Raw genomic sequence first — 25,791 nt, 5'->3', positions numbered from 1 at the left:
CACACACACTTAAATTGTAATTTGATTTGTAGGACAGACAATGTATCACTCTCAGTCCAATGTTATGGAGCCAGGCATATTTTGTTGTCCCCTGATCAGGTGGATGTATAGCCTTTAGTCATTTACTAATGGCATAAACCAGGCATTCTTTCTTTATAGTCTAAATGTATGGCTGGGGAAAAGGTGTGTCAAACACAAAAAAAACATTGTTGTAAAACTAACACACATTATCTCAATAGTTTGAGCATATAGGCCTACAAGCTACAAACAAACCCGTTTGTAGGGTTTGTTTATTGTATGCAAACTCACATTATTATGTAATGTGCATGTACTGAAATAGAACGTGTTCGTGTTCTGGGTCAAGTGAGGACAAACTCGAAAGGCGGGTTTGTTGGTGTTCTAACGGCTGCACTGTCGTGAGTTTTGTCATCATGGTGGTTGGTTGGTTGGCACACTGAGACCCGTGATCAAATGGAAAGTCCCTGCTGAGAGGGAGGGAGGGGGTGGTGTCGCCTGGTAAGTTCACCGGCTACCACGTGATTTCTTGTAAATGTGAAGAGGCAGATAGGCGAAAGTTAACCAGACCTCCTGGCCAAAAAGACACAATGACTGACACACGGTCTTTGCTGCCATCCAGTGGCACAAATAAGAAAGGCCTTAACATTATTTGTGCTTTTACCATTTGGAATTAACCTGAGGCTTGACTCAGCCTACAAATCTACTAGATACAAATCTTCTAGCACTGCAGGTATATCACTATTATCCCTGTCCTCTGTTACTGTGTTCTCGCTCTGAAGCATTGCTGTCAGTGTCATCAATGCAGAGTGTCTGTGGGCCGGACGGATGAACATGCTCTTGAAGGCAGCCTGGTGCATGTTGTCAGTGCAGGGGTCCATAAAGGCCTGCAGTCAGAGCCACTTTCTCTTGATTTGGGCACAGGCCATGAGAGTGGTGTACTTCATCTGCTTTTTCATGAGGAGATATCTGAGGATCCTTAGCACTCGCCCTACCAGCCCTTTCAGTGGCATATGCCAGTGGTTCTCAACCTTTTCAGGCTGTGACCCCCCAAAATAATCATATTTGAACTTGGGGACCCACCCTGACAAGCATTTGGAATTGTAGGAGTTGAGACATGAAATTTAGTTTGACTCGGTTTCACAGATAAATATTGCCTTGTGTTGTGAGCTTGTGTTTGGCTATTTCAAAACGTTTGCCTCTTTCTTGTATTATTTTTCTTACATTATTCTTGTATAGTGTATAGTAATTTTGAATCTTTTTCTTTAAGTTTCTTTTTTTTTAGGTATTAAAAAGGTCTTAAAAATCCTTAAATTGTCACTTCACTGTCATCTGGGGATCCCCCAAAATCAAGTGGGGACCCCCCTGGGGTAGAAGGTTGAAAGTTCATCTCCAGTGTAGCGGAGCAGCTTGGGACCTCCTCTGGGTGGCAGGCCATTTTGAAGCTTGGCTGACTGCTCAAACCACCTGGCATCATCAACGGAGATGGTGTACCATCTGGTCATGCTGGACGGCGGGTAGTGGTGGATGTCCATAGCCCCTGGGCCATGGGGTAATCAGTGGATACACTTTTAGAAGCTTGCTAGAAAGCTCCACGGTTAGTAGTGTCTGGTTGGACTTGGCATCATTGCCCTCTGCCAGCTAATCTTGCCAACGACCGTGGGATGCACTGACGCTCTCTGGGGGAGCGTCCTCTTGGTAACTTTCTCCCAGTGTTGTTCCAGTGTCTCTTTTTCAAAAGTGTCTTCACATTTATCCGATGGTGAGCACCCAGAGGGTGGTGGCGTCCTTTTCATCCCTTCCTGGTCTTCTCCCCAGGAAACTTAAGGGGTCCCTCTACCCTCTTTCAGCTTGGCCATCCCTGACACCTAATAATTACCAGTTTTCTGCTCTGAAGCAAGAGCCATGACAATGGCTTTGGATGTAGTGGGATGAACCAAACAGTTAGCCAAGTGCTTAAAGGCACATACCACATGGACACAAAATGCCCTGATCAGCAAGTCACTGGTTTTATTTATTTCCCCTTCTCCCTCTCTCTGCATATCCTGTCTCTCTCTACTATCACTTTCAAATAAATGTTTGAAAATATCTATCTGTCATGGTTCCCCTAAACTAAAAACAAACAAACACATCAAATGAATTATACAAAACAAAATGAACTATAATCCCCCTAGCACTTTCGGCAATTATCAACACAATAACACAACAGTAAGACAATAACAATTTCACCCCTTATACAGTCCAACAAAAACAGTTTATGAAATTGATTCATTTCACATAGGCTACTGTAAAGTACAAATGCTATTTTAAAAGTTTGTTAACAGTAATCAGTAGATTATACATATTATCACCCCTAAGACTATTAAAATATAAGATGGGAACTGAACAGTATTCCATTTAATTGGACTCCAGGCAGAGGCATACGTTGGTATGAGTTTCACCAAAGACATGACAGACACCTAAATAGGTAGTGACAACCGAAGAAGATTGATGTAGAATACACTACTCCCCTCTGAACAATCTTTTTTGATAGTTTTAGGACCGCTCTTTAGTGAAGCAGACAAAAGGTTTGTAGGCTTCTAAGTAAACGGACTGTGTAGGCTGTGATAAATGTTGCACATAATTATGTGCTTTCATGGATGGATGCAAGGTAAAAAAAAAAAACAGATGCTAGCTGTCCATCTGTGAATCACAGGCGATACAGAGTTAGATGTGTTACAAATGTACACCATTTTCTATTGTCATACAGACCACCCTGGCAATAGAGAGTCCGTGCTTTATGCCTGTGCAAGATGCTGTTACAATGTCTGAATGGAGCCCCTCAATCATATAACATCATATATAACACTTGACCGCATGCGCCTTTAAATAATATTTAAACATATTATGTTTCAGTGCTAGGCCTTAGGCCTTAAAAAATACAAAAACTATTTTGAACAGATTATAGGGGCTCAACCCTTGCAGAAATCAGGGAATATCCTATTTATTGCTGACAAAATATTTTTTAAGAAAGGGAATCTAGAAATGTACATTCCCATTAGGTTAAGGAGTAGAGAAACTAGAGAGAGCTATTAAAGTTCTCTGAACCAGAGACACAGGTCATTAATGATAACATGACCTTGACAACTGCACACATGCAAAATGCTATGGAGCATGGTAAACACAGTGGTGGACAGTAACAAAGTACTGTATTTACAAGTATTTACTTGAGTACTGTACACCACAAGGACAAATATAGTACATTTGACTCCACTACATTTCTAGGAAGGGAGAAAGTATTCCTATTTAAAATATAGTTGTGAGCTTGTAGATCTGTTATTTTCACTATTGATATTTTGTACTTTTGAAGACTTAAGTATTTTTAAAAGCATGTACTTTTGAATACTAGTAGTATCGTTAAAATAAAGCACCTTAGTTAGTACGTTACTTTAACTCAAGTACAAATTTGACTGAGCAACTTTTACAGTAGCCTACTTGTAGTTGAGTAATATTTGACCAGGAGGAGTATCTATACTTTGACTCAAGTACTGGACTTCAGTACTTGACTGATACAGGATATATATATTTTTTTTAATGAAATTGAGGACAAGATGATGTAAAAATACACTTGACTAGACTAATGATGTTGTGTACGATTTTTCAGAAAGCAGAGCCAGGACAAAATGCATTGGGTCAGACTGTCTTATAAAGTATTCCTGAGTTTGCTTGCCTGTGACACCATATGGCTTGCTCTTAGTTTGCTATTATGCTTTTGGCCTTAAAATAGTGTAACTCTGCAGTAAATCCTGTGTAGTTGACATAGCCTACAGTTATGCCACAGGAAATTGTTTCTAGTAATTGTGCTGTTGGCTTTGAGTGTTCCTGTAGACATGCTGCTGAATATTAGTTAATATGCTGTGGGTAGGCTATTAATTGTGCATGTGCGCTATAAATGCTGTTGAAACACAGGTGAATTAGCCTAAAATCAGTGGCCTTGTAGGCATATGTGTGTGTGTGTGTGTGTGTGTGTGTGTGTGTGTGTGTGTGTGTGTGTGTGTGTGTGTGTGTGTGTGCGCGCGCGCGCGTGCGTGCGTGCCTGCGTGCGTGCGTGCGTGCGTGCGTGCGTGAACTGCTTTTCACCATTTCCACCCATAGCCACTGCTTTTCACCATTTCCACCCATAGCCACTACTTTTCACCATTTCCACCCATAGCCACTAGATGACAGTATAACACAACCATTTTCAATTGTGTTTACCTTGGAGACAGGTCACTAGATGGCAAACAAGGTCAGTTACAAATATTTTACGTGCATAAGTAATTTAATGTAGCTGGAAACAACTTGTTTACATTTAAATAACAAAAATAAATAAATAGATAAAAGAAACCAGGTATATTATAATCTAATTTGGCATATACCACCTTGGTCAGAAGCACTTCCTTCACTTTATTATTGATTGGGTTTAAATGTAATCCTTAATTACAAAATACTCATTAATTGAATGTAATCTTAATTCCAGGACAAGGTTTAAACCATAGGTTTAAACGGGTTTAAAACGTAATCTTCTTGAGGGAAACAGGGTTTTCAACTGTCTGCCAAATCCTAATCCAATCAGTCACAGTCAGGACATGGTTGATTCACCTGTCTTCTAGTTACGCTCACTGAAAGACATATTGCATGAGAATGTCAGTTCAAATTCAAATGTAAAACTAAACTAAACATAGATTTGCTTGTTAAAGGGCATTATTCCAGACCAAAAAGGAGATAATATACAGTATAGCCTATATATATATATATATATATATATATATATAACTTATTTTACAAATGAGGGGCCAAATACATTATTTTCATTTTTATCATATTTTTTTATTTTAATTTAAGGCCCAATATTCCTACAAATGCTACAGATTGCTACACAACCTGTGATAGCCAGTCATTGTGAGGATAAACAAGAAGCTAAAGGTTACATTTAGTTCCTGAAAGTCATGTATACATGTAGGCCTATACATAAAGCGTATTTTAATCCTTAATTTTTTACATTTTGGGGGGGAAAAACAGCCCATTTAACATTGAGGTGCCCACAAGGTTTGCACTAGACCTGTATCCCATTGCAGCAGCAGTAGAAAAATAAGTATGTTTCTGTGTAATATAAACTGTGGAACATAAACATAGGTGATAGAAGGTACAGTAAGTAGTGGGATAGTATGCCAGCATGCCTGACTGTTTAGCCTGCCTGATTTACTCATATACTTTAAATACATTAAGCATTTGTTTACCTACAGCAGTAACAGCACTGTCTCTGCCTACAGCACTGTCTCTGCCACAGTGCCACCCGCTACTTGTCTCTTTCCCTGTCTCTATCTGACACTCCCTTTCTCTCTATCTCTGTCTCCCGTGGACTGTCCCTGACTCTTGTCCTTTCCTCTCTCTCTCTCTCTCTCTCTCTCTCTCTCTCTCTCTCTCTCTCTCTCTCTCTCTCTCTCTCTCACTATAGTCTCACTATAGTATAGTCTCTCTGTAACCTATTTCTCAATGACTCTTACTCACTCACTCTCTTTCACTTTCCTTCCTTTCCATCACACACACACACACACACACACACACACACACACACACACACACACACACACACACACACACACACACACACACACACACACACACACACGCGCACACACGCACGCACGCACACACGCTCGCTCGCTCGCACGCACGCACGCACGAAAACACACACACACACACACACACACACACACACACACACACACACACACAGGTCAAAAAGTAAATGTAAAAAGTTCATTAGGATAACGTTTTTTGAAGCATTATCTTAGAAACTGTCCATTTTTGTCAATACCTCCTAAATAGGTGGTATTGAATAATAAAATCTGGACTGTAAAAGTGTTAAAGTGTCAACCTAAGCCTTCATTTTAAAACTGTCATTTTTAAACTAGTATTTCATACAGCACTTCATACTGTATAACGGACAAAGCCCATGACATTTGAGTTGTGAGACAACACCACAGTAGTATACCCTTCAAAATAGACCACCTAGATTGTTGAGAGACATATGCTGTGAAAGAGATTGCTCATGCAGGATTAGAAAGCTTCCTAATCTTAATCTCATTTGATTTGGTGATCATCTTTGTTTTATTTGATTTACTTATGTCTGTTTCATTCCCTATACTGTAATAATATAGATCGGTGCATTGTTGTTCTATTGTTCTGTCTATATATATCGATGTATTTTGAAACTTGGGTTTCATTTCAGAATTTCTGTCTATATTTTTGACAATGTCCGTTTCTCCTCTGTTTCTACCTTCTCCACCTTGAGGTAACCTTGTGAGGAATCCCACCTCTATTCAGATGTAAATGCCTAGTCTCGATGGCCTGGTTCCCTTGTTTGAGAGTATAATCAAGTGTCCCTTCTCGGGTTGAAACATTTACAAGGCTTTTGCATGACTGCATAATTAAGTAGCTGTTTGTGTTCCTTTCCTGGGCTTGGCTAGTCTTGTGACACCCTGAACTGTCCCTAAACAGGCAAAGAGGCTTTCATTGCTGTATGGAAATATTCTGTTTTCGTAAAATATTGCAGCAACATTGCATCTACATTGGGTTCCTAGACATTTTTATACTCAAAACAGATGTATTGTTTTACATTTTGGACAATATTTACTATGATATATGCAAATAGAAGATGGGCAATATAAAACAACACAATAATACAGTCTAGGTATATTGCTGTATATGTAAAGCTTATGTTAATCGACACCAAATATTACAGTATGTGAAATTATAGCGTTTTTGTTACTTCACATGATATTTTGTTCAGAGACCAAACCTTATCAGGGCCTTAAAAATTATCACATTACATTTTCTGACTTAAAAAAAAATACTTTTCAGACCTCCACATGCATCTAGTTGAATAGAGCATGGGACTAAAACGCTGCCAACGTTGCCGATGGGCAGCAGTAGTGTTATGTTTTTTGTCTTCTTTTAAAACATGATTATTTTCACACAATGGAAAGTCTGTTGAAAGAGACACAGGGGACGAAAAACAGGAGAGGGTGGACACACAGAGATGCAAATGATAGCTGGGAGTACGTACAAAAACAAACATATGAGCACCAAATATTCCCATCTGAGCCAGTGGCATTAGCTTGTGAGAGATTATGTGCAATGAAGAAAACAGAAGAGTGAATGGCTATGGCTATTACACAGCTTCATGTGCAGGGTGGATTGAAGCAAGTGTGTGTGGTCTCTGTGGGAATGTACATTTATGCACACGTTGTGCATTGTATGATGTACAATTTGTGCTGTGTGCAAGCATGTACATAAGTCTCTGAACTTTAAACTTCTTGACAAATGCAAGGTCATATGGAATAGTCCATGACAATGCTACTGTGCTCTGTATATACAAAGCCTGGAAAGCACGTTATCCTCAACTGCTCTTACGTGTTTAATAAAAGTACTGTCTTCCTCGGTTGTCAAGGGATATATGGAAGACTTGCCAGCCATAAGTGAGTGAATGGCTGGAGTGAGGCAGAGCCATACGTACGAAAGAGTTACACAAACCCCTAAAAATACAGACAAAGAGAAGACAATGTTGATGCTATGACATCTGAACACATCTGTGCAGAGAGGCTAGGTCTGGGGTCATTTTTTAAATGTATGTAACCTTAATTTATACAGGTAAATCCCATTGAGATCAGGAATCTCTTTTACAAGGGAGCCCTGTAATATATAGCCTAAAAATGCCTTGGTTATAATTATTCAACATTGAGCACCTTTTTTAATCAGATTTGTCAAACTCTCAGGCATTGTGTACCTCTAGATTGGGCTGTTGTGAAGGGAGAGCGCTTCCTTGACAACCACTTTTATTCCCAAGCTGGCCAGATCATCATGTGATGGTACAGCAGAGGGCTGAGCAAGGGGTGGGGCGGGTGGGGTTGCAGGAAGAAAAGATGGAATTAAAGAGAGGACAAAAAGGAGAGACAGTAGTGAGAGAGGGATTGGGCAAAAAGGGAAAGAAAGACAAGAGAACGTTAAATTTGGAAAATGGAAGGACTGACAGCCTCAGAGGGCGTGGAGAATGCTGAGAGAGAGATAGGTCTGCTGATGAGTCAGAGAAAACTATACTCTGATGCAACCTCTTCAACCCCCCCCCCAACCAGTCAGTAGTACAGTTCAGTACAGTACAGCTCCAAATATTGTCCTCCACAATAATTTGGCTCTTCAAAGGGTTTCCAAATAATATAAAATATACAGTTTTATCGGTTTTGCTTTAGTTTTGAATGCATTTGAAACAGACAAAAAAAATAACTTGAAGAAACAGACCCCTAGTAACCAGCATTATTGAGCCTTTTAGGCCTATTAAGCCTTTGTTTAACTTGTTTAATGTGTGTGTATGTGTGTTTTAGGTATATGCTAGTTGTTATCCAGATGTATGTTGGTTACTTGTTCATGTGTGCTTTGTACAGTTTTTTTTATTAGATAGATATGCTGTTTGCTTCTCCACAGATGCTAAGTATGTTATTTAGTTTGTGCAGTACTGATATAATAAGTGTTGATGTGTGTGGGTGCTATTATTTATGATCACATTTCATGTTATAAACTGCTAATAAAAGTTAAATAAATAAATAATACTTTAAGTAGATTTTGATCACATCACTTTAGATCTAGCTCAATTGCACGTTATTCTGGGTCAAATATTACAACCATTTTGTCACTTTTACACAATGCTGGCCTCGGATTTCAGCCTAGCATGTAGACTAGGAAGAGCTGCAGGGTGGCCTTGTTAGAGGACATCCTTTAAATGGAATGTCACATGCTCAGTCAGTTCCTCATATAGCTTTTTAACACTCTCCAAACATTATGTGAGACTTCTGATAAATAGGCTATTGGTTTTTGAGTGTGTTGCATATTAGACCAGTGGTCTTGATACTATTTAGTACATTTTGTATGAAAGCTAGTAGACCTCACAGTCTACCATGTTGGTTAACAAGACCACCTAAAAAAGTGACAGGTGCCAGCTACAGTACAGTAGTAACTACAGTATGTGTTCTTGTGAAGAGAGGAGAAGGTAAAACATCCGCACACTGGTTTAAAGCTCCCAAAACTTATTTTATTTAATGACGCAACGTTTCGACCTTATAGGTCTTTCATCAGGCAAAACCTTGTGAAGAGACCCTGGAGACTGAGAATAGGCTACACACTACAGTGAACAGCCAGGCCAGTAATTGTAATGCAAATAGCATTACCATTGAGGTATGAGCATTATCAACTGGAAGGTCTGGGTTTTAAAAAAAATTAAGTAACAGCAATCATAAAAAATCATTAGGCTATATATTTCTGTCTCTTAACTTTTCACTAGTGAAAAAAAAAGAGATTGCAATGGTCAAAGCACACGCACAGACGCTGAAATGCTCTTTATGAGAGTTGAATGGCTCGGACCCACCCCACCCCACCCCTTCCAGGAAAACCAGTTTATTCATCAGCCCCCATTATGGTGTGTGTGAGGAAAACAAAACCGCTCTGAGATCAGCGACTCATCTGCTGACTGCTCCCGCAATCAGTTCCGTCAATGCGTCTTCGCGGTCAGAACGCATGCGCACAGTGTCGCCGTGCTTACACAACTTGGAAAAACCAGTGGAGCTCGTCAGCAAATCTCGCCCGAGGGAGAGATATTCTTTAAAACGTTTCGTGAGAAAAGCAGAGATAATACTAAACAATTTCAGGGGCCGACCGGGCATCGTGTTAATGGACGGATTACATTAGAGACATGGTCGTAAAATACCGTATCCAAATCAGTAACGCCGAATCTAGAGGACAGTGCGTCACGTGATCATGCACGGCCAATCGGAGGGAGCCGTGTTAATCTATCCGAAAGTATGGTCTTTGTTGGGAATTTTATCAACTTTATCTCTTAATAATATCAACACAATTTCCACTTTACATATTATGACCTGCTAGACATTTGTGAGGATATCGTGCTGAGCCATGGATATACGCTTCCTTTTTTTTGTTGCGGAATGCCACGTGTGCAACTTTGGACAAATATTGCTTTTTTTTAAAAGCCCGGTTTGTACTTCGTCGAGCGACGGTGCCGCGCGCATTGGGATAGCCGATCTACAAGCTCACAAAGCGTCTCGTCCGCGACACTGTGTGAGCTTGTAGATCGGCTATCCTAATGCGCGCGGCACCGTCGCACGACGAAGCATAAGCCAAGGGACTTCTTTTGTCACATGACTACCCCTCCCCCACCCCGTGCATGAATGGGGAAGAAGGCGGACATGTTTGAGAGAAATGTGTTGGTTAAAAAGTATCGAGGTGGAAGACAAGAAGATTATTTGATGAAAACTTTCGCAGCATTTTTGGATTTCTTTTTACAAACTACTTATTCATAATGTATTTTATTCCTATAGGTTTTTATGTCTTTTTTTGGAGATTTCTTTCTTTCTTCCAGAAACATTAACTTATTTTCCTTTTTTAAGTGTAATCTTCTTTGCTTGTGTTTTCAATGCTTTTATTTTATCGAGTGCTATCATAGTTGTTGATTTTTATTTAAGGATTCATTGCTGTTTTCCATTATTTATTCGAGTGACATTGTAGGGAACCTGTAACCTTGGTGTGGGGGATGGGTGCCTGTGGTTAGGTAACCATTTTGTCCTGTTGTCGAATCTGTTGAGGGAGCTTTAGGACAGGCTTGAGAATACTTCTTTTTGTAATTTGCGCGTTTTATTAATTGGGACGAGCATCAGTTAATGGAAAATAGATGTTTCCCCACCCTATCTGAATCTTTAGACTTTGACTTTTAGGGTGTGGCTTTCATGCTATGTATCAAGGCCTCAATTTGTTCGATTGCACATTTTTCACTTTATTGCTAGTTTGGATTTTAAAATACAGTTGGGTCAGAAGCCGGTTTAATTCTAAATACAATGATTGTGAGGTCAGTGAAGTCAAGTAGGGGAAAAAACTGCTGTGTCATTCAGTGGAGGGCAAGTTCCTCTTTGGTGGTTTATTTTAAGTTTGTGAAGCCTCTGTTGTTCGCTGGTTAGTTTTTAGCCATGTGAATGGATGAGTATCGGTGTCTTCACATTGTTGTTGGACTTGTTTTAGTTTTAGTGCAGTATTGGTGGTCTGAAACACTAGCAAGGCCTTGATTGTGTAATCACTCAAAAGGAAGGTTTTATTGTGTTGTGGCAATGATTGTTTTCTTTATTTTTAAGGAGTTTTTCGTCTATCATCCTGCATTTGTCGTGTATCACTATTATCAGGTTTAAAATGTTTAATTGGGTATTTATAACTAGTCACAATGTGCTTTTAAGATGGCGGCTTTGCACCAATTCTGGCAGAGAGAAATGCAGATCCTCTTGTTGAAATGGGAGACAGTGGGGGAGGTGTTGGCTTCGGACGGATACGCGTGACTCGGCGGAGGGACCAATGGGCTTCTCTGTATTTACACTAGAAGCCCGCGTTGGAGTGTCGCGCGCCAATGAGCGCCCTTGCCTTGCACACGTTGACGTAATGTAAGATGATAAGGAGGAGGGCGGTATCCTCCTTGGCGCATTTAGTAGAGCTTTATGTTCGGCAACCAATCAGAAGCGAGATTTCCGCAACACTGGTCGTTGTGGGCCAATCGTGTTGTGCAATCGCTTTGATGGACGGCGAGAATTTGCGAATAGGTTGGCCCGAATGGTTGTCGGCGAGACCTCGTTAGCTAGGGGTGTGGTGACTTTGAGCGACGTCGCGAGCGGCGAATGGAAAACCCGTGGGCGTAGACATTCTCCAGTAGACTGTCCAATGGCGTGGATGGCAGGTCTATATAAAGACGGGTGTAGTCGCAGCGTCGCCATTTCACTGAAGCAGTGAGTAGAATTTCGTGGTGGAGGGGACGGGAGAACACGGACCAACCGAGTCGGATCCCGATATACGGTCAATCTAAAAAAAACTGAATCCGGATCCATCCTGACGGATATGGCTCTAAACCCGCCCCTTAACAGGTACCTACCGGTAAAATTGACACTCGGCTTTCCACCGGAGCGGATATTATTGTGATGTTCCTTGCACTTTGGGGCATAAATTGTTATTTTGTGCAACCTCTTGTCTTTGGCGGCAATACTTGGGGCTTGGAATACAGAACCGGACGTTTTCTTTTCACCGCAGAGAGATCTATATTGAGTCGTCGCTCGGTCCGAGGCGCTCGCGGGCTGTTTGTGTGATGTTTGGATAGCTGCGACTGTTATCGTTGGCTTCATACCGGCGCCATCTTCGCAGCTCCTCTGCGCTTGGCCCCGCTCTGCCACTGCCTGGTGTATGTGTGTGTGTGTGAGTTAGCACGGCTACGTTAGCTAGCATATTAGCTGCTTGCCTGCTTCCTTACAGTGTCCCAGGGCGTCGCAGAAGTCGTTCGGCTGGTTTCTGGGAGTCCGACTGTGTTTGTTTTTCTGTCGGTGTCTTTTGAGAAAGCTTGTGAGGCAAGTAAGCGTACACTTCATTTAGTTTTTGTGTTGGAGGTCTTTTGGTATGGTGTTGTCAAATGACCACAATACAGCCATGTCTGGTCTGCTGGGTGGAGAGCAGCATTTCACTTATCAGGCTTTGAGTTTGCAGAACTGCTCGGACCGGTGGTTCTCCTTGTGTTGATCAGGGTTGTTGTTGTAGCCATGTGACGGTCAGTCAGTGGCTGTGATGATCAAACCCCGGTGTCAGTTGTTACCGTGGTGCACGTGTCCTGACTTTTGGGGAATGTTGGCATACTTTGTTTGCGTTCCAAGTCTATTGAGACCATGCTTAGAAGAATGGCGCTAAACCTGAATAGGAAGAGTATTGAATAGTTGGTGACATTTTCCACCAAGTGTACGCGCGCCTTGAGAGAGAGATTACAAGTTAGGCTTAGCATATTGGAGAGTTTCAGGCTGTTGCTTGGATACTAGAATGAGCTTGACACTCAGGTTTAGCAACTACTGCCCCTTGCTTTGAACTATTTTATTTGATCTAGACCCCAATCTTGGTAACTAATATTATTTTTGAATTGGTCATTATTGTTCTATTACCCCATTTTTTTTTTTTACACAATCGTTTTGTATTTTTATTTATTTATTTATTTTTTAGGAATTTATCAGAATTATGTTATGTACTTGAATGTTTTTTATAATAATAAAGTATCATGCATTTCCAACGTGTTTCCAAAAGTTGTGTCATTTAAAATGTATATACGCCAAATGGCAATTAGTAAACAATGAGGTTTGCTGTCATCTTTAAATAAAATGATATGTACTTTACGCTAACATGGTGTTTAAAATACAAGAGTTTGATCCAGTGTATATATATATATTGTTGGTCCCTAGATCAACTGTAGAACTTATTTATATTTAGGATACTAGTTTGTGGTAGAGTGACATGGAGACTGCTTTCAGTAGAAGTTCCTGATACTCCCACAAGGCCCCTTGCCCCCCTCTGCACTGTCTGACTCAAGCACAGTAAGATCTGACTCCCACTTGCATCAACCCGCCCATTATTCCCCATGGCATTTTAAAGGTTTCAGTTAAAATAAATGCATTTGTTAAAGGACAGTAGGACACTGGTTTGCAAGTTGCCTGAATAGGAAAAATAATTACTTCCAATGTTTATTTACATCTACACTACTGGATGACCCTGTGAGCCGGCAGGTACCCAGGGGACTCTGTTTTGTTTCCTCTTAATGTCAGTAGGCCAGTGGACCCGGGTTATGGTGAGTTCATAATGTTCTACTTGGGTTGATGGACTGGGCAGTGTGCCCACTCTGATTTTTTTTATTTATTTGTAGATGACAGTGTAGCTGAATTTACCACAATAAGGACTGGATGCAAGTATTTTTCTTGTTTATATATGCATTTTGTTTACATGATACAAGTGGATAGAAATTTAAGTATGCTGAAGTAGCACAGCAGGACAAAGTTAGGATCAGCATTAGGTTGCAGAGATGGTGTAAAAATGACTTGGGACAGATGGATCAGATATTATGGAAACGGCTTCAGCCAAGAGGGGAAGTGATGTAAAATTGCTATTCGGGGGTGGCCTAGTAGTTACAGACCTATAACAAGAAAGGCACGTTTTAATTGTTCTGTCCATCCTGTTTGAGGAGGATATTGAAATGTTAGTCTTTATGCATAAGAGCATTAGATAAACACCCAAAATGCTAATTATGAATTGGAATGTAAATGTAATGTAAGTGTAGTCTCAACACCAGTGATTACCTCAGTACTCTTCATGATCTGTGACTGTGGTACATTGAATACAGTTCCTTGTGTTGGTAGAGGGCAGGGTCCTATCTCCATGGTTACACCAGCCTACAGGCTTATTAGCTGTTACTAGAGACAGTGAAACGGCCAGCAAAGTGGAATTTGTTGTCCCACTGGCACTGTTTCTTTTTTATAGGTGGTGTTTAGGGACCGTGTTGCTGTGGTAACAACTGAATGCACAACATGAAATAAACTTACAGTAGGACGTAGCAATGAAATCGTAGTTATCATGTACATTACAAGCTGCTACATCGACCAATGGGGCCATTATTAGCCAGCCGCCTTCAGTAGTTGTAGCAATTGCTAAAGTAATTAGTACAAGCCAAAGCATAGACTAAGACCGGCAACAGGTGCTTAGCTTGAATGTCTGGTAATATTGACCCCAGAACGTGAGGCTGTATATTGTTCTTTCCCCTTGTGTGTTTCAGTCATTGTCAGTATATCCACACACAATCACCCCCTCTAAAAAGGTGGCTGCTTTCAGAAGAGCTTAGTCCCAGCGGGAGTTCAGTGTGTTAGGCGTATTAGTACACACGACAAGGCAACCGGAACAACCAGGTCATGATGTTATTATGATGCAACAGGGCAAACTGCTTGTTGCTCCGAGTCCCCGGTGAAGGGGGTTTAAGGCTGTAGTGCCGCATGCAACCTGTTGTCCATGGAAAAGACTAGGATCTTCTCTCATTTTGTGATGATTTCACCAGTCATTTGGATCTTTATAATGGAGTAGTTGTACCTACAAATAATTGTTGATTACCTGTTGTAGAGGCCTGCAATGTAGAGAAGCCATGGTTGAAGTTCACCAGCATTTGGATGGTGGCTCATGTTACTCCCGTCTCATTTCAGATGAGAATCATGAATGATGCAGCAGAACCGGGAAACATTAGGCATGTCTTAAGCAGTTGGCTAGCAAAGAGCTTTGTCAGCTCTTTGCTAGCCTTAAGATTCTGGGCCATACTATGTTAGGGGCATTTCTTCCTGAATGTTCCATTCATTCATGTGACATGACAGTCGAAACCCCACCCACAATCCTTTGGGAAAGCAGTTTCACTGTCTAGGAAGTGTGGGTGGGGTTTCAGCATGTGCCATAGAGATTTGTGTCTATGAGTTTGACAGCGTTCATGCTCAATCCATAGTTTCAGAGAGTGCTGATTTGGCAGCTCTGTCTGCATCATAACTCGGGCTGATGTAGCCTATGTTAAGCTATGTGTGCCTTGTATGAGTGTTGGCTTGTGTTGACTAGTACATTTAGGCTTTTGACTCTTATCAGACAGAAGGCACTAAATTGAGTCAAATAATTTGTACATATACAGATCACAAATTGATGTTTGACCACATAATAATTTTGTGTACAAATTAGTTTACAAAACTGGGAAGTGAAGTGTTTTGTCAGTGGTTTTGTATTTATCCAGCCAGTGAAAAAATATTGAATGGCTTTATTGTGTTGGAGAAAAGACTTGCTTTTCTGTGTGTAAATCTGACAGGGTGACATATTTAATGTAGTCATGTGACTCATTTCCATCATGGTCCGTGAAGCATTAGTCAGGCTATCAGGCATAAAATATGACTGCTGTTACAAAGATATGGTGAATCAAACATAGCCATAATGCCTTTTTTAGGTGAGCGGATGTTTATATTATAGCTTGCCTTGGAGTAAATGAAAAGCTGACATGCCGTGACGGTCCCAAAGCTGTAAATTGAAACTAAGTTTGTGTGAACACTGACAGAAGCAATTTTTACACTGCAGCTTGCTGATTTTAGACAAAAGGTTAATGGATAGTCCCAAGATCAACAATTGATCTTTGTAGCTCTGATATCGCATGACTTTGTCCTCTGTGCAGTACTGAAAAATGTGTTTATTAACTATTTTGTAGCTTGATGGCCTCTATGAACAATAATTTATGAATACAATTCAGTAAAGGCTCCTTACATAAATATTACATCAAATGAACTCACCCATTTGTATCATGAATAAGCCCAGTAGGAAACTGCTAAACCTTTACCTATTGAGCAACAGAGGCCAGAGCCCATAGTGGTATCTATATTCTGATTAATGATACAACCCTTTAGTGCTCCTGATACTGATACACTCCTCTCTGTCCTCAGATCCCTGGTCGGGGTGGAGATAACAGGAGTCACCGCCATGGACCAGGGTTCCGGTGCGGCTGGGAAACGCATCCGCAAACCCTCACTGTTGTATGAGGGTTTTGAGAGCTCGGGGTTGCCTCCGCTGGGCCACACTGCCCACACAGGACCCCCCCAGCCTCCGGTGAAGGACCCAAACCGCCAGGGCCGCATGACGAACCAGCTCCAGTTCCTGCAGAAGGCTCTGCTCAAATCGCTATGGAGGCACCACTTTGCCTGGCCTTTCCATGAACCTGTAGATGCTAGCAAACTCAGCCTGCCTGTGAGTGTCAATGCTACAAGCCCTAAGGCTATTTATAATGGAATCATTTATTTGTGTGTTCATCACTTGCCTGTACCTGCCCATGGGAGTGGCACAGCTCAAGTGAACGAGAAACGCAAGTTGAGGCTAATAAAAGTAACATAATTAATACTTCAGTTATATGTAATATCTTGTTGTACCCATCTCTTAGTCTGTCCAAATTATTCGGGAGAGAAATTGAGTTACATGAACTGCAGGTTAATTAGGAAGACTTAAAAATACATTGCTGTCTGTCACATGAAACTGCAAAAAAGATGCCTTGTTTTTTTTTTACTGGTGGATGAAAAAAAGCCAGAACCTCTTCAACTGTGTCTTCCTTACTGTCTCCTCCGTGTTCTCTCCACTTTCTCAATAAAGAGAATTAAAGGAAACACATTTCTGTTCCCTTTAGGACTATCATAAGATCATCAAGCAACCTATGGACATGGGAACCATTAAGAAGAGGCTTGAAAACAACTATTACCGCAGCGCCAATGAGTGCATGCAGGACTTCAATACAATGTTCACCAACTGCTACATTTACAACAAGGTGAGAATGTGTTCTCTGTGTATTTCATGGTCAGCGACTGGTAACAGATTGATACTTAAAATGCAACAAAAGCACACAGGCCATATTGCAAAATATAAATGAATTCCTGTGGCATTATTAACTACAGGAGATGCTGTTAGTTTGTGTTGTTACTGCCTTTCAGTAATAACTTTTGTAAAATTAGATTTTAAATATTTGATGCATGCATGGCTTTTATGGCTTCGCCATGATGGGGATGTCTCCAAGATGTACTTAATTTCCAGCATGATAAAGCTTTTTGTCCCATCTTCCTCTATTGTGTAGCCTACGGACGACATTGTGCTAATGGCCCAGTCACTGGAGAAAGCCTTCCTGCAGAAGGTTGCACAGATGCCGCAGGAGGAAGTGGAACTGCCTCCTCCCCCACCACGAGGCAAACCGGGCAAGCCTGGCAGAAAGGGCCGAGGCGCTGCAGGTGAGCACTGGACACATGCGGTCAAACAGGCACATAGTTGTATACACTACACTACACACACACTCTCCCATTTTAAGATATTTCTGTTTTAGCCTGCTGTTTTCTGCATGTGCGTTCTAGTCATATTGCCAAATCAATGGACACATGCACATGTGGTATGGTCATTGGACACGGGCATAAACGCGCATGCATGGACATGCTTCAAAAAGCCTGCACTGTCGTTGAATCACGGAACAACTCCGTTGTGTCATGTTCAAATATGTCCTGTCCTCCAGTTTCAGGAGGAGTAACGACGGCACACCAGGTTCCAGCTGTCTCCCAGTCAGCCTATTCACCTCCCACCCCAGAGACCCCTGAATCGCTCCTCTCCACTCCCCCACAGACACTCTTGTCCAAGAGCCTGCTCTCCTCCCTGCCCACAGCACACAGCACGCCCAACGTAATGGGTCTACCGCCCACACAGCCCACAGCGAAGGTAAGGCCGTTAAGATCAACAATGAGCGTTTTGCAACATTTGGTGGGGGGGATGCTTACAAAACGTAGCAGCATCAAACATTTAAGGATGACCTTGGCGTGAGTCAAGTCCAGTAATACTGCCTATATTAGTGCCGTTCTTTTGCCCAAGCAAGGACTGGAACCACAAACCTTTTTAGTGTCAGTGCTGTGCTCTGTTTTTCCTTATCGTCGTGTAATTTTTCCTCACTTGTGTGCTTCAGCTCCCTCACATACAATAAAATCAAGTTAAAAAGAGGTCTGCATAACAATTCAGGGGTCCGCCAACTCCTCTGCAAAGAAGTTCAAGTGGTGCTGGTGCTTAGTGAGGTTCTCTAGAGATCAGTTCAGAGTTTTATGATGAATTTGGATGAATGGAAATCCATGTGTCTTATCGATCATTTCTCTCTCCCTTCATCCTTCTATCTCTGACAGAAAAAGGGTGTGAAGCGGAAAGCAGACACCACCACCCCCACCACCATGGCCATGCCCATCATGGGCACCATGGGCGTTGGCGGCATCGGCCTGGGGATGGGCGGTCACGATTCCCCGCTCACCCTCACGTCCCTGGGGGTGGATCACAGCTCCAGCCTGGGTATGGGTCAGGCCCTGGGCTCATTGCCCATGGCAATGAACATGGGCCGCGGAGGAGGCGGTGTAGGGGGAATGATGGGAACTGGCAAAACTGGCCCGGGGGCCCGGAGGGGTGTCAGCGGACGGCCCATTAAGCCCCCCAAGAAGGACTTGCCAGACTCAATGCTGCCCCAGACGGTGCGTCGGAGCAAGCTCAGCCCCCAGCTGCGGTATTGTAACGACGTTCTGAAGGACCTGCTCTCCAAGAAACACGCAGCGTACGCCTGGCCCTTCTACAAGCCTGTCGACGCCTCCACGCTGGGCCTCCATGACTACCACGACATCATCAAACAGCCCATGGATCTCAGCAGCATCAAGGTACGTGTCTGATGTCGAGACGTAGTGGTAAAGTGTAAATCAAATCCCTGTTATACTCTGTCGTACAACGCATCAAGTGCCAAAAATGGCAGATCTACAAGTTCACAACACGTCGCAATGTGAGATGTTGTAAGGTTATAGATCGTCTATTAAGCCACTCGTTGCATTGCCACGCGTTGCATTGTACAACGAAGTATATGGTATTGTTCCATTGGAATGGTGGAGTTACCATAGCATTGTGTTGTCACCCACATTGTGTTGTCACCCACATTGCAATCGAGCTGAATCGCATTTCTCTCTTCCCATCTGCAGAAGAAGATGGACAGCCGGGAGTACCGCGAGGCTCAGCAGTTCTCTGCTGACATCAGACTAATGTTCTCCAACTGCTACAAGTACAACCCCCCGGACCACGATGTGGTCGCCATGGCCAGAAAACTACAGGTGAGCATTCACTTCAATCGAATATCCCTGTTTTACCAGGTTCTAATTAGATTTAATGATTGTAAGTTGCGATTGCAACTCTGTATAGATTATATAAATGGTGGACAATCTGGACATGAAGTTTACATACCTATTGGTTTACACACCTATTTTTTTTAACTCTAAAGTTAACAACCCCCATGATGTATGGTTTCAGTAAATAAATGGCCTTGTGGCCCATAGGGCAGGAGCCTACCTCCTGTTTCTGTAGCGTGAGGCAGCTTGATGTCCCCCTGGACATGACGCTGGGAGGCATTAGGTCCCATTTTTATAGTCTTTGGTATGACCCGGCCGGGGATCGAACCCCGACCTCCCACTCTCAGGGCGTACACTCTAACCACACTGAGCTGGTAAAAATAAATCATCATAATAATAAATGAATAGGTGGCAATCGAGAAATTGGCTTGTTTTCCCCATCTTCAAGCTGCATGTTTCTTCACTGCACTGCTGAAGATGTTAAACCCTCTTCCCTCCCCTTATCTTCTATAGGACGTGTTTGAGTTCTGCTTCGCCAAGATGCCAGACGAGCCTCGGGCACCCCCCAGCTCCTCTTCTTCCTCGTCCTCCTCTTCCTCGTCTTCCGAGAGCGATGTCAGCAGTGAGAGCGAGGAGAGCGAGAGCAGCCCGAGCTCCGACAGCGAGGAGGAGAGAGCGAACCGTCTGGCGGAGCTGCAGGAGCAGGTACTGTGGCGCAGGAGGAAGTGCATGATACGCATTCCATTTAAAAAAACGTAACAAACAGGCCGATTCTACAAATGTCTTCTAAATCCTAACAGTTTTCTGAAAAACTAAAGTTGCTATATCCGTGGTTCTCAAACTTTCATGTCAAGGACCCTAAAAATGACATGTATTTGGCCGCGGACACCCATCTCAAATGATGTTGTTCCAGGGACCCCCAGAAGCAAAGATTTGAGTTACAAATGTTCGCTTAAAAATATATATATATTCAAAGATTTGCACAAATGTTCACGATTTTTCAAAAATAGCCAAAGAAATCTTAAAATGACACAGATGCGTTCCCGGTCTTAATGGGTTAAGTTGAGTATGTAACATGTAACATGTAACACAAAAATGTGCTTGGAATTATAAGGTCATTAATATGAGAAGCAACAGAAAAACTGACACACGGACTGACACAAACTGATCAGGGCCCTATGTTTTTTAGCACATTCAACAGATCTACTGAGCTGAACATCCCTACTCCTAACAATTTATCTCCAGACCTGATGTAGTAATAATGTTGTCATCTCTCTCTCTCCCCCTCTCTCTCTTCTGCTTCTCTTCTTTGCCCTCCTCAGTTGAAGGCAGTGCACGAGCAGCTGACAGCCCTCTCTCAGGGTCCCATGGTCAAGCCCAAGAAGAAGAAAGAGAAGAAGGAAAAGAAGAAAAAGAAGAAGCCAGATAAAGAGAAGCATCGGAGGATAGAGGAGGAGGCGCCGCCGCCGCCGCCACCGCCGCCACCGCCACCCGTTCGACCGCCCAAGGCCCCCAAGATGGCCAAGACCCCCAAATCCAAGAGCAGCCGTAACGCCGGGGGTTCCGGCCCACCGAACAAGAAGGGAGCCAGCAAGAAGAACAACAAGAGCAAGTGAGTAGTGACCCCAGGTGGATGCTGGTGGAATTGCAGGATTATTATTTTTTTGCTGTTGATTTTGAAGCGTGGTACGTTTCTAACAACAAATCTCCCCTCGTTCTTCAGGTCCAAAAAGGGTGGTGGCGGTTTGACCATCAACATGCAGCAGCAGCAGCGAGGCAGCGCGCCCTCGCCCAGCAGCCTCCTGCCACACTACGACTCGGACGAGGAGGAGGAGACGGTGCCCATGTCGTACGACGAGAAGCGCCAGCTGAGCTTGGACATCAACAAGCTTCCCGGGGAGAAGCTAGGCCGCGTCGTCTACATCATCCAGGCGCGCGAGCCGTCGCTGCGTGACACCAACCCCGAGGAGATCGAGATCGACTTCGAAACGCTGAAACCGTCGACGCTGCGTGAGCTGGAGCGCTACGTCATGACCTGCCTGAGGAAGAAGCCCCGCAAGCCCTACGGTGAGCCTTGGCGCCGCGCACGACCCACACACACACATTGGACATGCCTAGCATTAGCATTTCAACAGGTGTGAGGGGAGGTGCAGAACTGCAGACATCGTAGATTCTGTGATTTTTTTTTCAATTGAGTAATCAAGTATACACAATGATTTAGGGGTTCTGAAATCCATAAAATGTAATCACTTCTATTTTTTTTTACTTATCTGTCAGCACTTTAAACATTTATTTGACATAAACGAAGGGCTACTCAATAAGTTACGTTGAAATAGTGTTGCTGAATAGCACCACTGGGGCATTCAGTGTAGCCCACCATTCTCTTATTAGCTTGATAACCATTATATTCCAGTTCCTCCATCTAACTCGGTGTCCACTGTTCTCTGTGTGTAGCGAGTAAGAAAGGTGGAGCTGGGAGGTCTCGTGAGGAGTTGGCTCTGGAAAAACAATTGGAACTGGAGAAGAGGCTAATGGACGTCAGCGGGCAGCTCAACTCTGGCAAGAAGCCCACCAAAACCAAAAGTAAGTCCCCGTAAGGGTTCCTCTCAAATAAAGTATGGGGTCTAGTTTTAACACTGTCAGGTACTACTGTCTTAGTTTTAAATGCGTCCTCTGCACTTCACCCATGACCATAGGGAGTGTATGGTCTGGAGAGTAGGGCTGCATGGTTAAAATGGACTAGAATACTGTGACTGCAAGATTATATAACAATTTGAGCCCTAAACCCTTTGTTGTCCAGAGTCCCCCAGTGGTCTATACTAGGCCCCCTCCTTTTTCCCTCTATACCAAACCTCTTCTCTGAAAATAGGCAATCTACAAGTAAAAAAATGCGTTTGTTGTCAGCATGTAGATCTGCTATTTAAACTATTTTGTTCGCCCCAGAATAGGGCCTCTATGGTTCATGCATTTACAGTAGATAACTGGTACATGCGTTTTCCCCAGCAGAGAAGCCCACCGCAGTGGAGCCCCATGCCAAGCCGTCACGACTCAGCGCAAGCAGCTCCTCGTCAGACTCTTCCTCATCGTCCTCTTCCTCCTCCTCCTCCGACACAAGTGACTCGGACTCCGGCTGAGGGAGACGGACGGAGACAAACGGGAGAGAGACTCCTAGAGAAATTAACAGGTAGTCCTGTCGGAGAACCATCCCAGAACCACCCTCCTATTTCCCCACTGAGCGGACTGGACTTGTTAACTTAGTAGTACCTCTGATGACAAAAAAAAAAACAGCAACCGCCGGGGCGGGACAGACCCCATCACAACCAGGAAGTACTGCCGCCTCACTGGGTCCCGATCAGAAGCAGACGGGAGGGCTTATGGATGAGATGATGGCTGGATGACGAAAAAGACTGCAGTGTCCTGTTGCTCTCTGGAAAAATGGCTTTTGCAGGCAGAGCGAGGGGGGCGATGCATCTCCTGAGGCAGACAGGAGAACAGCGACGCATGCGGCTAGCGGCATGGAGGGACATGGGTGCTAGAGCCAGAATTATCTTATTTCTGGAGATGACTTCCCTTCTTACCGTGACCCCCACCCCACGTCCCACCCCCTTCTCTCTTTTCGCTGTATAGATAATTTGTACAGTTCTATGAATATCTATTTTTCTTTTATAAAGAAGCATTTTAAGAAGATGATTTCTCCCCTGATTCTGGGGAAAGGTGAACAGGTGTGGACGGATTTTTTTGTTTTTCCTTTCTTTTTTATAAAGTGGGTAGAGGGGAGAAGAGGTGTGTGTGTGTGTGTGTGTGAGAGAAAGAGAGATTTGGCATCTCCGTCTTTAAAGCGAGTGTGTGTGTGTGTGTGTGTGTGTGTGTGTGTGTGTGTGTGTGTGTGTGTGTGTGTGTGTGTGTGTGTGCGCGCGCGCATGTATGTGTGTATGCTATGTGTCCGCATGTACGTGCGTGAGCGCAAGGTTCCCACGCCACAAAGCGCAGCCTCGTGAAGTTCCTCGCCGCGGGCGCCGATGTGCGCGCTCTGCGTTCACCGAAGCACCTTGGTTCAGCAGAAATAACGGAATGCATGCAATACAGAGGAACTGACAGACATCCCTATTGTACACCATCATTACTCATGTACCTTTACTGAATACCTGTGTACTCGTCCGCTCCTCTCATTGCAAAGGATCGACGCTGTACAGAAACGTGATGTTCTGAACACGTTGGGTTTTTGTTTCTTAGGTGAAATATATTTCTGTTATACATTTCCCCCCCCCCCTTAGTCTCTCTTACCATTTGTCTCTGTAAACGTGTTGCTTTTTTCTTCTTGTGACCAATCTGCAAAATAAATTGTGAGGACACGTCTTGTCCCCTCACTCGTGCCCAAATAACTTGATTCTTCTGGGTTTTTTTCTTGACTTTTTTTTTTACCTTACTTTATGACAAAAGGTTTGTCAGGTCTTAAATTTGGTCATTTAATTCAACCTTCAACAGTAGGTTTAAGTGCAGTTTGTTGGGTTGTTTTCCCATTACCCTTCATATATGAATGAACACCATTAGTGTTGCCATTAGTAATGTTTACAATGGCAGATACAACTATTTACAACCTGGCCTTTGACAACTATGGCAGCTTAAAGTTACTTTTTCTAATGGAGATATGTCTTGTTTAGTAGTACTATCGTATTGTTTTATTTGTGGCGTTGGCAGCCAGAGAGAAATTGTGTAACGGGCTGGGAAATTAAACATGAGCCAACGGCTGGCAAATATTTTGTGTTGAGCCCGATTTATACTTAAATCGTACGACCAAGTCACGGGCCGAGAATAGCCCATCTACAAGCTCACAACACGTCGCAGATTATGAGCGCATAGATTGGCTATTTCCAACATTGCATGAGGAAGTATAAATGCGGCATTGATCTCCTCTGCCAGCCACCCTGGCAGGTGAGGTGACCACCCAGTCTCCTTTTGCTTCTGCAAAGCAATTTCGCTCGTGAAAGACATGAAGTGGCTGTTGAAATGTTTGGATCCACCAGCCAGTTTGGCCCGGTGGATGAGAAAGTTAAGTTTCATGCCCCAAGTGATAACAAATGATGCACTGTTTGTTTTGGAGGTACTACTAAACATTTTTTGTGATTTCCGTAAGGGTGTGTGTATCTAGTTTTCTTTTTCTTTTCTTTTTTTTAAAATCATTTACAGTTTGAAGTTGAATTATTTGTATTTGTGTGAAATTATATATTATTTATTTAGGAGGAAGTTGTGAGGAGATGAACCTTGTTTCTTTTTCTTAATACTGAAAGGATTTGGAAGGTTTGTAATGTCAACAAGTCTACTTTCATGAAATATGTACAGCGTAAGGTAATATGGTCAGGATGCAGGTGTACATATTCTACAGTCTTTCAAATTTGAAGCATGTTTTCTTTTCTTACAGTGTCTTTTTAGTCAAGATTTGCTTTCTACAGCTATGATTGTTTTTTCCTCTCTTGTTCTTTCTAAGATGAAAGTACTCCAGATCTGTCAGTCTTCTTTCTCTCAAGTTTGTCAGAATTTTAATGCCTCCGTACTTGACTCCACCATTATCTGAACACATGTACATAATAAACAGAAAAATGTTGATCTTTTTCACTGAATGTGATTGATTCTTTTTTTGGTGCAGTTAGGAGTTAGTCAGGGGTTATGTATTCTACATATTACATACAGTATACTGTATGTTTTAAGTTAAGAAAAATTGTGTTGATTAAAATGTGTAGACTATGCAAAAATACAAAATTACACAAATACACATTGCACTAGAAAAGCATTTAAGAAAAAAGTACACCCTTTTTATGAGAAAATGAAAACGTCAAAACCTTCATTCAAAACTATCCTGAGGCGCCATCTTGTGGACAATTTAAGAATCGCTCAAATATCTATCATGTTGGTCAAACTAGCATGGCCTGTGCTCTTCTCGATTCTGCCTTTCATCTGGGCCACTTATTGTATATAAACAGACCATAACATTGGGTATATATTTTTTAAATCCAGTAATTGTTTTATGGGATTCCCTTAAAATTACCTCCAAGTAACAGGTGTAGGAGACGAGGGATAACGAGATATAAATAATTCCCTTGACAGAATTGAGAATGGCTTCAGTAATCTTTTTTTAATACCTCATGACTCATCATATTTAAGACCGAAGTTCTCATATGACATGATG

General features: G+C 42.6%; 2 protein-coding genes across 3 annotated transcripts in view; one reads left to right on the top strand and one right to left on the bottom strand.

The window, feature by feature from the left end:
• Positions 1 to 25,791, bottom strand: part of carmil1 (capping protein regulator and myosin 1 linker 1) — a 361,807-nt gene that overhangs the window by 109,786 nt on the left and 226,230 nt on the right. The window lies entirely within an intron of this gene.
• brd2a (bromodomain containing 2a) lies at positions 10,161 to 25,216 on the top strand. Of its 2 annotated transcripts, none has more exons than XM_080441321.1 (12): positions 10,161 to 11,999; positions 16,386 to 16,686; positions 17,117 to 17,254; positions 17,558 to 17,708; positions 17,984 to 18,183; positions 18,636 to 19,151; positions 19,464 to 19,592; positions 20,121 to 20,312; positions 20,930 to 21,219; positions 21,331 to 21,674; positions 22,062 to 22,190; positions 22,611 to 25,216. In XM_080441321.1, the coding sequence occupies exons 1-12, from the start codon at positions 11,974 to 11,976 to the stop codon at positions 22,739 to 22,741; spliced, it is 2,547 nt and encodes an 848-aa protein (XP_080297447.1). In that variant the 5' UTR covers positions 10,161 to 11,973; the 3' UTR covers positions 22,742 to 25,216. The 2 variants fall into 2 exon arrangements, with proteins under 2 accessions (XP_080297447.1, XP_080297448.1); XM_080441322.1 differs by having other exon boundaries at positions 10,162 to 11,999; positions 22,614 to 25,216.

The sequence above is a fragment of the Gymnoscopelus braueri genome, assembly GCF_963280865.1.
Source record: "Gymnoscopelus braueri genome assembly, chromosome: 11".
Taxonomy (NCBI): domain Eukaryota; kingdom Metazoa; phylum Chordata; class Actinopteri; order Myctophiformes; family Myctophidae; genus Gymnoscopelus; species Gymnoscopelus braueri.
The sequence above is the reverse complement of the archived record's forward strand: the minus strand, read 5'-3'. Positions and strand labels throughout refer to the sequence as shown.